Source organism: Oreochromis niloticus, linkage group LG1 (genome assembly GCF_001858045.2).
Source record: "Oreochromis niloticus isolate F11D_XX linkage group LG1, O_niloticus_UMD_NMBU, whole genome shotgun sequence".
Lineage (NCBI taxonomy): Eukaryota > Metazoa > Chordata > Actinopteri > Cichliformes > Cichlidae > Oreochromis > Oreochromis niloticus.
Genome location: NC_031965.2, coordinates 4,865,223 through 4,882,494, shown reverse-complemented (window position 1 = coordinate 4,882,494; position 17,272 = coordinate 4,865,223). Strand labels below are relative to the sequence as shown.

The window sequence follows — 17,272 nt, the reverse complement described above, 5'->3', positions numbered from 1 at the left end:
GAACAAACAAAGAGCAACAGAGGAAAGAATGTGTGCTGAAATGTGAAAAGCTTCACTTGGGCAAAGTTACTGTGTTTCCAATCAAAGCTGTGACGTACATTTGCAAATTCAAGCCAACAACCAAGTCTACACTACTGGCACAGACTCAGAAACTAATAAAGTACAAGTGCAAACTTTGTTTCTGAAGTGAAATGAAAGTAATACATAATTACATTTCAGGATTTAAACATATCCTCTTCCACTTCAAAAGATGCCTTCAGATCGGAGGGAATAGATCATGTCTACCAGCTGTATAATTTTAGTGTTCACATTGATGAAGCTGATCCACATATATGTCACTAAAATAGTAATTTTAAAGTGATTTTCAGTCCTGTTTATTTTTTACTATGTTTTTTTTTTTTTTTTTACATTATAATCATCACCTAAAGAACTCTTGAGAATATCGCAGTATAGGTTTCGAAGGTCAGTATAGTTTAGGTTAAGCTTTTGGCTTTGTTTTGGTTTGGGTTTTTGACATGAAATAACTATTGTGATCTATTTTATTTGGATCTTTCTATTGGATATGATCAGTAATAAGCATGGTGCATTAAAACATCAATACAGTACCTGTCTGTTCAAAGTTTATATTAACATCATAGTGCTTTGACACCTTTGTGACACACACACACACACACACTAGCTTTGTGACACACAAGAAAATTCTCTTTAGTGTGTCTGGATGAATCATGAATCAGTGTGTGCACTTATGTAACACCATCGCCCTGTTGTGCATGTTCATAGACTGCAATGAGGTACAGTTTGTGCCAGCTCATTATTTTTCCCGGCCCCCAAAGCTGGAAGAGAGCTGCTTACTGAAAACAGTAATGACTTCTGTGGTACTCAGAACAGCCACAGAGCTTCTTTAAGCTTTTATACATGATTCCCAGGTGAATGTGGTGTCAGCTTTCTGTCACTGTGCTGTCAAGTCAGTTCATGTGTACGTGTATAGTTACAGCAGGATGATTATTTTAGTTTAAATGAACCAATACCCGAGCCGAATTGTCAGAATGCTTGAATCACAGCCCGACGAGCTGGTGTGGCAATAATCTTCCACTCCAGCTAATTATTCAATCAACAACCCAGACAGAGTTTTAATTCATTTGATGAATTAAAACTAAAAATGACAGCCTCAACACAGAATTTTATCTATATTAGACTCAAATGGCTTCTCTCAAAATGTAAAAGAACCCACCCATAACTTTAATCTTACTGTAGATCTTGTTCTGACATATGACACAGAAACTGAACATTTAATAGCATTTCCTGAAAAGCATCTTTTGTCAGATCATTTCCTAATTTCCTTTAAATTTACAATAATGGATTACACAGCATCAGGGAATAGATTTCATCACAGTAGACAGTAGTCTTTCATTTAGTGCTGTAATTATTTTTCAGGATAAAATTCATCCACTCTTATCTTCTTTAATGGCTTGTGTCTACACAGTATAGAGCAGCAGTATGAACTCTACTCCCACATAGGCCAATCATCTCATTGACAATTTTACATCTTCACTGTGTCGACTCTAGATTCTGTAACTCCTCCAAAAAAGAAAGCCTCAAATCAGAAGTAGTTAATTTCCTTGCGTAATATTCAAACACGCACCTTAAAGCAGATAACTGTAGCCATGCTGACGGAAAGAAGAAATGGTACTTCAGTCATTTAGAAGATCATGCTTTAACCTGGAAAGTCAGTTGGCTGCTATATAAAAAAAATAGGCCATCCTAGAACATCCTCCTATTCATCAGTGATTGGAGAAAATAAGAACCCCTGGATTTGTCTTCAGCACTGTAGCCACACTGACAAAAAAGTCAGAGCTCTGTTGAGCCAACCATTCCTTTAAAGTCAACTCATGATAGCTTCATTAATTTCTTCAGAAATAAAATTTTAACCATTAGGGAAAAAAAATTACTCATAACAATCCCATAGATGCAATGTTACAACTACTTTAAATTGATATTTATTAAGACTCTTTTTCTCCAGTAGATCTTTCTGAGTTAATTTCAGTAATTCCTTCCTCCAAACTATCAGCGTGTTTTTTTAGATCCCATTCCTACGAGACTCCTGAAATAAATCCCACCATTAATTGATACCATCCATCCATCTATCCATTTTCTTCCACTTCTCCAGGGTCCACCCTTCCTCCTAGCTACCTCCTGTAGCTTATTCGTCCCGCTGAGGAGTTCCCAGGCCAACCAAGAAATATCTCTTCAGCATCCTGGGTCTTCCCCAGGGCCTATTCCCAGTGGGACATGCTTGGAACACCTTATCCAGTTGGCACAAAGGAAGCATTCTTTTAGATGCCTCGACTCGCTCTTTTTGATGTGGAGGAGTAGAGGCTCTACTCTGCAACCCTCCCAGTACTCACCCTATCTCTAATGCTGGGCTTACACTGTGCGATTTTCGGCCCATTTTGAGCCGATTTTTGAGTCGTGTGACCGTTTTGGTGATCAGCCCGAGGTTGGCCTTCATCGTGCGTCGTGCATTGTGTAGTATACGTGGGGTAACGAGAAGCGATTAACACCTCACGACCAGCTCCCGATCATCAATTGCTTGGTCGGGAGGATGTCACTGCAGCCGCCCACGCTGCGCACGCGCAAACACATAAATGTCGGTGAAAAAGATGGGGCAGCACAGCAGTGCAGCATGTGATCTGGACACAAGCGATGGAGGCACTTGTAGAACTTTGGAAAGCTCATCCGAGCCTTTTCAATGTGGCCTCACAAAATTATCACGACCACAACAACCGTGAAAATAGTTGGATTTACATTGCTGCTCAATCACAGCTGCCTGATCAATGTTTTTCATTAGCAATTTAGCAAAGTTGATGGTGGTGGTGTGCGTGTCAGTGTGAGTGAAAGACAGAAAGGGAGAGCGAGCGACAGATTTTCTGTTATAACCTTCATTTTATGGACGCACAGTGTGAGCACTCAGGTCGCATCAGAGCATCGGGCCGTATAGTGTGAGACCCTGCATCGTGACCTGCAAACTTCTAACCCCTGCGAGTCAATCGTGCAGTTTGAGCAGAAGCTGAATAACGCGACTGAAAAAATCGCACAGTGTCTGCCCAGCTTAAGGGAGAGGCCAGACACCCTTCAGAGAAAGCTCATTTCCACCTTTTGTACACACATTCTCTTTCGAGCCCTACCCAAAGCTTGTGACCATAGGTGAGAGTAGGGACGTAGATCGAAAGCTTCGCTTTTACACTGAGCACTTTTTTCACAACAACAGACAGTTATAGCATTCGCATCATTGCTGCCGCAGCACCAATTCGTCTGTCGATCTCTCGCTCCCTAACAAGACCCCTAGATTCTTTAACTCCTTCACTTGGGGCAGCAACTTGTCCCTGTCCCGGAGTGGGCACTCCACCCTTTTCCAGCTGTGGAGCTTGGCTTCCGACGTGGAGCTGCTGATTCTCATTCCTGCTGCAAACCACTCCAGTGGGCCACCACCTGATGAAGCCAACAGAACTACGTTGTTTGTGAAAGGCAGAGACGAGACTAAAAATTACGAACAGAATCAGTGACCAAGGGCAGCATTGGCAGAGTCCAACACCCACCGGAAAGAAGTCCAACTTGCAGCTCTTGCAATGTTTGTATATGAACCAAATAGCTTGCTCTGGCCACCTTGCTGTGTAGGGTGAGTCAGCCCGCATTGGGATGTCTAGTCTGCATCTCCAGGGCTCATGGGTGCACGTAGGCCAATTGGATGGGGTGGGGCACCCAGTTGAGGACACGGCCATTGCTGGGTGTGGGAGAAATTGAAGAGTAGAACTCTACACTTCCCACATACTGTAGCTTGAAAATATGCATTGTGCATGATTTTAATTGTTATGCATACATTTAACAATTGTGGCTGAAATGGTAGAGTTGGTTTCCTATTTAGTGAAAAGACGGTGGATTAATTCCCAGCTCTTACAGTCCCTGTGTATCTTATGTGTATCTTGGGCAAGATATTAAACCTAGACTTTCCCCCAATGCATCCACTGGAGTGTGAGTATGTAGGAGAGTGTTAGGTAAAAGACCTTAGGTATGATAAAGAGATACAGAAAGAGATGAGGGGCATCAAACTTGATACTTGTATAGAAAAGTGCTATAGAAGTGCAATAGAAGTATTAATCCATTTATGATTTACAGCATTTTTAAAAGATAATGCAGGATATTAACAGGATATATTGATTACAATACAATTGCTTAAAACTTGAACCTACTTGTGTCCCAACTCATGAGCAATAGTGAAAGCCAAATTGAGACCATTGTCCTCAGCTAACACACACTTCTTCTTCGTACTGCAGACACCACCCAGATAAGCAATACCTGTAATACAGTTAGGTAAAATGACAATGAGTTTTATAAGTTACACTTATGATTGTGTTTTAATGTTTGACAGTGTTTGAGCAGTTAGTATAGTTAGTATAACAGTTAGTATAATGAAGTTTAAAAGCTTAAAAAGTTTAAAAGGTCGTAAAGCAGTGTTTTACCTATAACAGCTTACTGTGGATCAGTTTTTCTGTCTCGTCAGTTCAGTAGATTAGTAAAAGGTGAATTTGTACCTATTCATTTAATGCAACACAGCAATCTGTGTTAGACATGTCTGTCACAGGTCCCTGTTTAATTGATGCCATAGCATGCTCATATTCATTCACCGTGACACATTCAGAATTCAAAGACAAAAATATTCAGAACGCACTACAAATCTAAGACTACAAGATGTGAAAAGTATAAAGATGTGTCATATTCCCTGACTGCCGAAATTGGTTACATGGATATAGAATAATAGGGCGTTACTCATTTCACAGCATTGTCTTTGTCTATACAATGGCTTGCAAAAGTATTCGGCCCCCTTGAACATTTCCACATTTTGTCACATTACAGCCACAAACATGAATCAATGTTATTGGAATTCCACGTGAAAGACCAATACAAAGTGGTGTACACGTGAGAAGTGGAACGAAAATCATACATGATTCCAAACATTTTTTACAAATAAATGACTGCAAAGTGGGCTGTGCGTAATTATTCAGCCCCCTGAGTCAATACTTTGTAGAATCACCTTTTGCTGCAATTACAGCTGCCAGTCTTTTAGGGTATGTCTCTACCAGCTTTGCACATCTACAGACTGAAATCCTTGCCCATTCTTCTTTGTAAAACAGCTCCAGCTCAGTCAGATTAGATGGGCAGCGTTTGTGAACAGCAGTTTTCAGATCTTGCCACAGATTCTCGATTGGCTTTAGATCTGGACTTTGACTGGGCCATTCTAACACATGGATATGTTTTGTTTTAAACCATTCCATTGTTGCCCTGGCTTTATGTTTAGGGTCGTTTATGTTTATCTTAGCCACTGTATATGTGGCTAAGATAAGATAAGATAAACCTTTATTAGTCCCATATGTGGGAAATTTGTTTTGGTCACGGCAGAGAGTGGACAGTACAAAGTTAAGAGCACCAAAAATTAAGAAAAAAACTATAGAATAGAATAAGATAAAATAGAATAACATACTATACAAAATAGAATAAAATACTATGTTGCCTCAGAAAAATTGCACTTGGTAATATTGCACATCAGGGAGAATGGACGAAGGCTACCATGTTGTATTGGATGTGTGTGTGTGTCTGTCTGCATGTCTGTGGTCATCTGCAAAGTCTTTGTTGTGGAGTCTCACAGCAGTTGGGAGGAAAGACCTGTGGAATCTCTCCGTCTCACATCATGGGTGCTGTAGCCTGTCACTGAAGGAGCTGCTCAGTGCTGTCAGAGTCTCCTGCATGGGGTGGGAGATATTGTTCAACAGGGATGACAGCTTAGCCACCATTCTCCTGTCACTCACCACCTCCACTGGGTCCAGAGGGCATCCTAGAACAGAGCTGGCCCTCCGAATCAGCCTGTTCAGTGTCTTCCTGTCCCCAGCAGACCACACCGTAAAAGATGGCTGAGGCCACCACAGAGTCATAGAAGGTCTTCAGGAGTTTGCCCTCCACTCCAAAAAAGCAAAACAGCCTGCTCTGCCCTTTTCTGTAGAGAGCATCTGAATTGTGACTCCAGTCCAGTTTATTGTTCAGATGAACACCAAGGTACCTGTAGCTATCCAAAGCTTCATGCCCATGCCTTGGATGTTCAGTGGTTGCAGTGGAGGATGTTTGTGCCTGCAAAAGTCTACCACCAGCTCCTTGGTTTTTCCTAGTGTTGAACATGATGCTCACAGTGCTCCCAGTGGTCTCCAGGTGAGAGAACAATGTAGGAGGTGAATGATGGCATCATCCAGTCCAGTGCCAGGATGGTAGGCAAGCTGAAGTGGGTCCAGTGATGAGCTCACCAGGGGCTGAAGCTGAACCAGGACAAGCAGCTCCAGGGACTTCATCAGGTGGGATGTCAGAGCCACCAGCCTGTAGCTGTAGAGCTCCTACAGCTACAGGCCGGTGTCCAAGCCTGCAGAGGTCCTTGGGACGTGCGGTCTTTTGCACTGGTAACACAAAAGGTTTTTCAGAGCTGTGGAACTCTTCATAACCTTCAGACTGAAGTTGAAGATGTGCTCAAGGACCCCACACAGTTGATTTGCGCAGGACCTGACAACCCTTGAGCTGATCGTATCTGGACCCGGTGCCTTATTGACTCCTTAGTTCCCTCCTAACCTGGATGGCTGAGAGAGACAGGCTGGAGCCATATGTTGGATGTGTACTGGATGCTGTGGTTGGGGGTGGGGAGTAGTGAGTAGGTTGAGTGGAGGAGATGTGAAGTGTCTGAGGTGTCAGAGGTGGAACAGCAGCAGTTGGAGTTGGTGTGTCTGCAGCCGATGTTGAAGACTGCATCCTTACTTGCCTTACTTTCCTAACCTGTTGGTTTGATTCAAAGCTGGTTTTCCATCTTCTGCCTTTTGCTGTCCTTCCCATTCCCGATCAGTCTTTTCAGCTCTCTCTGCACCCTTTTCAGCTCCTCCTTGTCTCCAGATTTAAAGGCCCTCAACTTCTGCTTGAAGACGGCTTTTATTTCTGGGTAATCCAAGGTTTGTTGTTGGACAAGCACTGCACGGTCCTGGAGGGTACGGTGTTATCCACACAGAAGTTAACGTAGCCCGTAACGCAAGTCACGTGTTTTTGGCCCTCCTGATCCCCTGGTGGTATGTGTCCTCTATTGATGGGAAGGCTGCTCCTGTGATGTACTGTGCAGTTTTTAAATCATATGCTGGAGAACCTTACTTTCCTAAATAATGCAGTTTTGAAAGATTTTGCAAACATTTAAAATTTAAAATGATTAAATCACTGTATACACATTACTTTTGTCAGTAAAGTCTACCAGCAACCTAATAGTAATGCACATAAGGCCAAAAAATGAAGAACCCAAACATTGTGCTTACAATGCTTAATAGGCAGATTTCGTTGAAATTGGTGAATGGGACAAAGTCCTCATTAGCTGGGCAGATTCCCTTTGAATCAAATTGAATGATAGGTGTTAGAAAACCTCTGCCATACTGGCCCTACAAAGTCTAATCAGTAAAACACAGCTCATTGTTGAAGCGACACAGTGAGGTCAGAGGTGTGGCTGATATTTTTTGATGCATCAAAGGTCCATTGAAGTAAACAGTTTTGAAGCTAAAGCCCACAGACAAAGACCTGTGATCCACAGGTCTGTTAAATAAATATATCAGTGATATATTTTGACTGGGGTCTGATCAAACAGTGATGTGATGGCTCACAGACCTGGCGGCACAGTGAGCCAAACAGACTATTCAGGCTTCTGGGCTGACCACACTGTACTTCCCACCAGCAGCTTATCGTGGTTGATAGGAGTCAGCATGGGCACTCTGACTGTTCTGCAGCTATGCAGACCCATATGCAACAAAGTGTTATCCACTTTGTATTTTGGCATCGTTCTATCAGAACCAGCATCAATTTTGGGGCAATTTGAGCTGTAATAGCTTGTCTGTTTGATTGGATCACACAGACCAGCTTTCACTCCACACATACATCAGTGAACCTGGGCTGGCCGTGACCCTGTCAATGGTTCACCATTGTTCCTTCCTCAGACCGTTTGACAGATATATCTATTAACACCCATAAGGGCTGCAGTTTTGAAAATCCCCTTGACCTACTCATCTAGCTATTACAATTTGACCATCGTCAGACTTGCTTAAATCCTCGCTTGATTCATGTATGCTTATTTTTCGTGCTCCTGTTAGCTGGGTCCCTCATAGATCCCACCAACTAACAGGTGCTATGTCGATCAGATATTCATTTGTTTTTTCAATTCACCTGTCAGTGGTCTTAATGTAATGCCTTATATCAATATATAATCTATAATCAAACTGGACCATTTTAATTGATTTTATTTTTTAATTTTTAAAATATTACAGAACGGAATAGGACCGGGGGGTAGGAAAGGGAAACACGTAGACAAGAGAAGTTGGGAAGAACCTCAAGAGAAGGAGAGGGAAAGAAAAACAGAGGGGAAGAGGGTCAGGGAGAAAAGACACTAAAAATCTTCTAGATCACCTGTTTGAAAAAAAAGAAAAAAACAAGGAAAAAGAGAACAACACAGTAGGGAACCCACAACAATAACCTAGATAAGCACAAGTAACAATAAATAATAAATACTGAATGCTACTGAGCAGCAGATTAGACCGACAATGCATGATATGCTTAGAGGCAGCAGCCAAGGAAGACAGTGTGTATTTGTGAACACTCGTGTGCACACCTGTATGCACTTGTATTCAAAAGGATTCTCCATGCAAGTGTCCAATAGTAAGTTGGGGGAGCCATAGCCATGTCTTCCAGGACATGAAGCAGCAATGGAGGAGATCCTGAAGAAGACACTGAAAGCTCAAGGCTGTGCCTTCCATTCTATTTTTAAATGTACTAGGAACCAGAAGTGAGCCAGCAGTTAAAGAGCACCTGATGAAGCCAACAGTACCCCATTATCTGCGAAAAACGGAGGCGAGATTCTGAGACCACCCAAGTGGATGCCTTCCGGTCCCCAGCCCCCCTTCTTAAAGATGAGAACAGCACTCTGGATTGGACTAGTCTGCCAATCCAGAGGTACTGTCAATGATTTCCATGCAACATTGCAAATGCATGTCAATGAAGACAGCCCTACAACATCCAGAGGAACTTAGGGCAAACCTCATCTATCCCCGCGGCCTTGCCACCAAGCACCTCTTAGTGCCTCAGTGATCTCACCCCCAGTGATGGACGAGTCATCACCCTCATCTCCAGACTCTGCTTCCTCTACAGAAGACTCAAGTCAAGTCACTTGAATTAGGAGGTCCTCGAAGTATTTCTTCCACTGCCCGACAATATCCTCAGTTGAAGTCAGAAGCGCTCCACCGTATACACAGTGCAGGTAGAGAACCGCTTTCCCTTCCTGGGTCCCGCCTTTCCCGCCTGACGATTTGCCAGAATCTCTTTAAGGCAGTCTGAAAGTGTTTTTCCACAGCTTCAACCACTGCCCGAGTTGCGTTCTGCTTGGCCTGTTAACTCTAGAGTGCGACAGGCTAGCTAAGCCCAATAGGACTCCTCCAGCCTAATTGTTCCCTTCACCTCCGGAGTCCACCATCTGGTTCAGGGGTTACCACCACAACAGACACCAACCACCTTGCAGCTATAGCTCAGTGAGGCAGCTTCACCAATGCAGGTGCTGAACATGGTCCATTTCAACTCAATGTTCCCAGTCTTCCTAGGGTGCTGTTGAAGCTCTGCTGGAGGGCCTCTGCCAGGTGTTCCCAGTGCACCTTCACTATATGTTTAGATGGCCCAGGTCTGTCCAGTATCCTCCACCACCACCTGATCCAACTCACCATCAGTTGACAGCTCAGCACCTCTCTTCACTTGAGTGTCTAGAACATATGGCTGCAGAACTGATGATGTGATTACAAAACCGACCTGCAGCCTAGGGTGTCCTGGTGCAACTTGCAGGGTTTGTTCCCTGTGCATCCGGGTTGGGGGACGGGTCTCGACTGTCGTCTGCGTGTATGCACTGAACTACAGTTCAGAATACCCAGGTTTCATGGAGTCCCTGGGTGGGGTGCTTGAGGGTACACCATCTGGACACACTCTCATCTTCAACGCTCATGTGGGCAATTAAAATAATTATTTAACTGAACTAATTAAACTAAACACTAGAATCACACCCCTGATGGTTCTAGGGTGTAATATAGAAGAGCACTCATGTACTGTCAGTTTTTAGCTTGACTATAATCTGAGCCTTTTAAGGTGACAAAGCTTCTGCCAAAGTTCTCAGAAAATTATATTTTCCTTACAAAGACCAATGCATTTAACCTTTTTAGTTGTCTTTAGTCTTACTCACTAGGGCTGCAGCTAATGATTATGTTATTAATCAAGTAATCTATCAATGATTCCATCGATAAGTCAATAAGAAAATTTTTTCTTATTAATGAGCAATAATAAATATTCAAAAGACAAAAACACAGGTTTTTCAAAATTAGCTCTACATTGGTCTCCATTTTAGAAATTTTAGGGGTTTTTTTTAAGAAAAAAAACGCATACAACATCTGTCAAAAAACAAAACAAAACAACTAAACCCTTTGATTGCATGTGACATATTAAATGTAATTCTTTAAGGAAAACATTTTCTTAAATGCAAAAGTATATACATACACTTAACTAAAGTAAAAGGCAAATAAAATAAGATATATATGCAATATAAACTATGGCATAAAAATATATATATTTATGGCTTTCTGAATTTAAAAAGAGGCAAAACTTTTTAGAGTAAAATGTCAATCTCTGTAATATTCTGCATATTTATAATTAAGCAATTTAAATATATTAGAGCTATTTCTTCTATTTTGTAACTTTGTAATATATTCTGTTATTTAATTTCTTTGTGTTACTGTTCTTATTGTGTTGGAGCAACTGTAACCATATGATTTCTTTAATTAATAAAGTATTCTGATTCTGAAAAAGAGTTTTGACAGTGTTTTGTATGCTTAGTTTTTGAGATCCAGTATCAGAGAAATATTAATACTGAACTCAAAATGTTTTGTCTTGCCATGAAGACAACTGTCAGAATTGTCATCATGTCTTCATGTCTATTGAAGAAGAAGACATGATGATCACATTTTACAGTATACTCATTCTGGTCAGACTTTTCAGTCACCCAAAAGTCTGTAAGCCTGATCTTTGCTTGCCAATCATACTAGCAGTAATGATGACATAAACTGTGCAACTGAAATTGTAAAATGAGAGCGTTTGCATACTGGACACTCGTTCTTGTATGAAGAGACAAAAGCAGGAAGGCTTGTTTTTTCTGGTAAAGTGAAATAAATGTGATTATAAAGAACTGAGTGTGAGGTTTGGGGTCCTCCAGTTTACTATTATCTATCATTACATGTTCCTTCAACAGAAATATTCAACATGACAGAAGCACAAAAAAATCTTCCACATTCATCACGATGTATTACAGAGATTTGTTTAGTTGAAGAAAACATGAAAATAAATGGTTCAATTTGATCAAATGTTTAATGCATGTTTAATGATCTCATTTTTGTGCATTCAAGGGACTTTTGAAATTTAAAGCATGAGGGAAAAGGAAATGCAGGTGGCAGGGTTTCTTGCAGCTGAACCTTTGAGTTCTGTGATTATAGTGAGGGTTCAAGTATGTCACACATTTTGAGTCTGCTTTCACAAAACTGTTGTCTTATAAAGGATCTCCAAATCATATTCTGTCTAACAGTACCCAAAGCAAGTAGTAGTAGTAGTCATGTCTTATGTCAGTTGAGTGAGTGAGTGAGTGAGTGAGTGGTACTCACCCACAGTATCACATGGCTCATCTTTGTGAACACAGAAATCTGTTCTGAAAGAAGAAAAGAAAGAATTTAAAACACTGATTTACTAAGATTAGTTAAAACAGAGTACATTTACACTTATGGATGTGTTTATAGATTGTGCTAGATAAATTATATGTCACGGTCCAGCGGGCAGACCGTATGGAGCGTGAGTGGGGGACCCAAATGCGGACAAAGGAGAACAGAACTTGAGCTTGAACAAAAGGGGAGCCTTTATTGGGCTGATACAAGAGAAACATAAATACAAGGCAAGATCAATGTGGGGTGAAACTAAAACTAAACATAAACTGGAAAAAAATAAATAACTGACAAGCTGTGATGAGACTGGGAAACTGGGAAACAACTATGAACGCTATAATACCTATGAAACTATGACGATAACTATGAGAACTATGACAAGAGGTACATGACTAGACGAGAAGAACAGACATCCTTACAAAGACTGAATGACCACACATAGAGTAAATACACACAGGAGGTAATTAGGGGAAGTGGAAACACATGGACATCATGACACCCACAGGGAAAGTGAAACTAAAACAATGAACATAGAACAAGACCTTTACAAAACAAAACAGGAAACGCTGAGAGATGTAGACATGGCACAGGCTTGACAACATGAAACCACACACAGAAGACATGAACAGACTTACACCAGGGGATATGAAGAGACTCATAACTAAGGAGACATGAAAGGACCTAAACCAGACAACAACTCAAGGCAATTAATAATAATGCTAAGACTTAACATAAATAATACAAAATACAAAATAACTCAACTAAGCCCTTAACTTAAGACTAGCACATGAATTAAACACAATATAAACATAAGAAAATAATACAAAATAACACAAAATGGTGCCTGTGACAATATATCCAATTGGGTTTAAATGAATCTAAATGATTGAAGCTACCTCATAAGATGTGTGTTGTTAAAAATTTTTGCAGAAAATGCAAGTTGCTCTTCTAGACTTGACGATAAAGGGAAAACAATAAAGCAATGAAAGCTAACTAACTTTGGTGCTAGCAGTATAGACCAGTAAGCTAACAAATTATACTGATGAAGACAGTGCCCTAGGAGAAGCCAAATAGGTAGATTGGGACAACATAAGGAAATGAGCCAGACCCATCACACTCTGGACACAACCTGTTACAACTCCTCCCCTATGGTAGGCACAGAGAAGTGTACACCAAAACAACCAGACATCTGTATAGCTTCCTGCTACAGACCATCACTCTGATGATGACTCCATGACACCTGCTAGTGAATTATAGTGTGCCATATATACTCCTAAAAAGCTGATTCTGTTCATTTGGATGTAGCATATTCAGTGGGAGAAACATTTCATCAAATTACTTCTTCAGTCTCAGCTAAATGCAGGTTTCACCAACCTTATAAACCGTACATTTGCATAATAACTAAAAGGGCTATGAGGTCAGTTTCTTGATCATTAATTGTCATCACCATTGATCAATAGACACTGATCAAAGATCATTGATCAATGGCCATGAGTGACTTGACACCCTGCTCAAACCAGCATTCCTCCCTGTTGAGTATGTGTACGTCATAATGGAAAGAGTGGCCACTGGCCTGTAAGTGTAAATAGACTGAATATATACATATATGTTTTTAAATTTCTCTCTTGCCCTTGTGGGCAGTCGATCCCTCAAGCTTGGGTTCTACACCAGAGGCCTGGGAGTTTGAGGCTCCTGCGCAGCATCTTTGCTGTTCCTAGGACAGCTTGGGGGTTGTTGAGTGCTCTTATTACCACTGGGACCACTGTTACCTTCACCCTTCACATCTTCTCGAGTTCTTCCTCAGCTTCTCATGTTCCTTCTTCCTGATGTTACTGTCATTCAGTATAGCTACATCTTTCACTATGGCCGTCTTCCCCTGCTTGCCCACCAATACTAGGTCTGGTTGGTTAGCCATCACCAGTTTGTCTATCTGTATCTGAAAGCCCCACACCATCTTAGCGCCGTCATTCTTGACCACCCTGGAATCCCATTTTGACCTCGGGACTTCAAGGCAATACTCGGCACAGATGTTCCGGTATACTATGCCAGCCACTTGGTTATGGCATTCCATGTATGCCCTGGCTGGTTGCACCTTGTACCCCACTTTTATGTGCTGGACTTTCTCAGGGGCATCTTTACACAGGCTGCACCTGGGTTCTTGCCTGGTGTGATAGACCCCAGCCTCTATGGATCTTGTGCTCAGAGCTAGTTCCAGTGCTGCCATGATTAGTGCCTCTGTGCTGTCGTTCAGTCCAGCTTTGTCCAGTCACTTTTAGGATTTCTGGATGTCAGTCATTTTTTCTATCTGCCGGTGGTCTCTCCTTCCATGACGGTTCTTCTCCTTGCTCCACTTTTTCTTGGGTTTCTGCTGCCTGAGGTATTCACTGTGCACACGGTTAGTTGTGGCCATCTTCCTGATTTACTCATGGATGTTCATTGTCTCATCCTGGACTGTGGTACTGACACATAGTCTTCGGCCTCCTTGCTCTCACTTAGTGTACAGTCTCAGGGTGCTAGATTTGGGGTGAAACCCTCCATGCATGGACGGGAGCTTCCTTGTCTTGATTTCAGTGGCTTCTATCTCCTCCTTTGGCCAGGTTATTATCTCAGCAGGGTAACTGACCACCGGCAGGGCATAAGTGTTGACAGCCAAGATCTTGTTCTTGCCATTCAGCTCTTCCTCATGGTTCCCATTTGCCTGTGAGATCCCCAGGTACGTATGTACGTATGTTACTTACATATGTTACATACGTTACATACCATACATACATACATTTCCAAATCATGCCCAATAAACTACATTTACCACAGGTGGGCTCCAATCTAGTTGTAGAAACATCTGATGATTAGCAGAAACAAGATATAACAAAACTTTCTTGGCTTTTGACGGAGGCGGTCGCTTTTTCTCCTTCTCACTCTCCCTCCCTTGTCTTTCCTGCTTGGCTTCTCATGTCTTTTGTATAGTCTTGCGTATCTCTTACCCTCAGAGAGTCTCCCAGACTTGTTCTCTAAAAACCTAATGGATTTGATCAATTGGTCCTGTAACGAAATTGACACCCTCCTGGTCTTGGGAGAGCCTGATTGTCCTGCTGAGATGTTTGCTGCCGGATACTAGATGACTGGTTGTGTCGTGTGTCTGGCGACACTTGATGGAGGACACTGAACGACATCTACCAATTCGAAAAAACGATAACAGAGTTCTGGCTGATTGGAGCTGGCTCGGACTTGGCTTATCGAAGAACAAGAAGCGGCTACAGCTGTTCAAAATCCCACAAGGCTGGCCGACATGGTAGACGATGGTCAGGGCGTCTATCATGAATACTCAGACTGTGTTTATTGAACACAATATGGAGAAGATCTTGGAGAAGAAGAACGGGAATTGAGAGAATTGGTGACCAGTGACGGACATTAGACCTACAGTCAAAATCGGATGCAGTTGTTCGCACTAAACCCAAACATTTACCATCTTGCCCCCCTGGTCCCAGCTGGATGCTCAAGGCAAAAGCTGTTGGGAATAACAAAATTCTTCCTTAGATAACAAGACTATTGTTGTGACTTTCTCTCCCCTCCTTCAAGGCCACCCGCGTTGACCGAAGATTGTTGACTTTTGCCTAACCGAGTGAAGGGACACTTTCTCTCGGCTAAACATGGAACACACACACACACACATGCACACATACACATGTACACTGACACAGATCTACACTCATCCCCGCACCTCCTCCGAACGCCTTCGAAGCTTAAGTCTTCTATGTGATGATGTGTTTTTTTCTGTTCTCAAACTGATCTCCCTGTTGGAGCTCAGTCTGGGGGGAGTTCTTTTTTTCTCCTCGTCTTTCCTCATGTTGTGCATTTTTCTGTTGTTTGGTTCCGGGTTGGTGCTCGTGCAGTTGACCGGCCAGTGCTACCTAGCCTGACCTGTCTCCCCAATGTGATGTTTGTGTATTGTATGTACGGTCGGCAACATATCTATCTTAATTGCCCCTTGGGGATAAATAAAGTCTCTCTGATTCTGATTCTGACAAAGCCGAATTTTAAGTATAATGCCAAAGGCTGTTAAAACTTTATATTTTTTATAAATTAGCCAAAAAAATTCAAGCATATATATTGCACATACAAACATCAGGAGATAACCTCAAGGATGAGAACTTTTCTGTAAGTGTGATCGTCTTTATCAGAAGTTTGTGAGTTTCCAAGGAAAAGTAATACATCATGAGCATGAAGGCTTACTTTATGGTCTGTATTTTCAGTTTTAACTCCTTTAATATCTACATTTTGTCAGATTGGTGCTGCTAGTGGCTCAATGAAAATGACAAAAAGTGAGGGGGAAACTGGATAGGCCTCATCTGGCGCCTCTTTGTAGCTGGAAGCTTTGAGAAGTAGGATGGTTAGTTATAGCACAAGCATTTGTAGAGCCTTATAGTCTTTTGATCCAATCGATGAAGAAAGGTTCCTAGTCTAATCCTTAATAGAGTAAATCATTTTTTTTCTTTATTTAGCTTTAACTGGTTAACAAACATTTTCTAGATTTATTACCATGTCCAAAGTTCTCCAAATGCAACCTGGTGTATTAAATCTTCAATTCTTAATTGGTGGCGTGACTGTTTCTTGTGTTAGAGAGACAGACACTGGCACATGATCACTGATATTGATCAAATGAATATGACTGTCTGTGATATCCTTCATAATGGAGCTGCTAACTAAAAAATGGTCTAAGCGAGAATCTGAATGGTGTACTGGTGAAAGGAAGGTGTAATCAGACATGAGTGTGTCTAAGTTGTATAGTTGTATGTGTCTGTACTGTATATTTATGTAGTTAATTACAGCACTGTGGACAAAGCAAACATAATGAGTGCAGAAAGAGGAAAGTGACAAGGAGAATAAAACAGCGCAGCCACCAAAGAACCATTTCAAAGTGACCTTCAAAAATCAACAACAAAAACAAGGGGAAAAAAGGAGAATGAAATGGGAATCAGAAAAAGCCGTTTGTGTTGATACAGATCACCTGACTCAGGATTAGTACAGCCATGATGTGGTTTTCTGGTCGCAATAAAGCTGCCCGTTGACGTACACTTTATCGATCGCAATGACAGCTCGGCCATAACCATAGCAGCTTAAACTCTTCTGAGGAGTCTTTCCACAACGTTAAGGAGTGTGCATATGGGAATTTTTTACCATTCTTCAAGTAGCACATTTTTGACATCAGACACTGCTGTTGGACAAGACGGTCTGTTTAAATGAACTGCTTATTCATCAATGTTATGACTCTAGAAGATTATTTTGTTATATACTAAGATGAGGCTTTCTTTCTCCTGTGCCAATATTATGCTTGACCCCGTAGATTGCAGAAGTGCAAGTATATGGGATCTCTTTTAATTGAGGCAATATCCTGCTTCCTGCCTCTGGGCAGTTAAGTTCTGACA

The 17,272-nt window shown here is 41.6% G+C and overlaps 1 protein-coding gene across 2 annotated transcripts in view; it reads right to left on the bottom strand.

Annotated features, from left to right (window-relative positions):
* The window catches only part of adamts17 (ADAM metallopeptidase with thrombospondin type 1 motif, 17), a 150,649-nt gene that overhangs the window by 68,932 nt on the left and 64,445 nt on the right, over positions 1 to 17,272 (bottom strand). For both annotated transcript variants that reach the window (XM_019355478.2, XM_025910618.1), the window contains exons 7-8: positions 11,796 to 11,839; positions 4,248 to 4,353 (exon numbers count right to left, since the gene is read on the bottom strand). In XM_019355478.2, the coding sequence (XP_019211023.1) occupies positions 4,248 to 4,353; positions 11,796 to 11,839 (150 nt within the window). The remainder of the gene's footprint in view (positions 1 to 4,247; positions 4,354 to 11,795; positions 11,840 to 17,272) is intronic.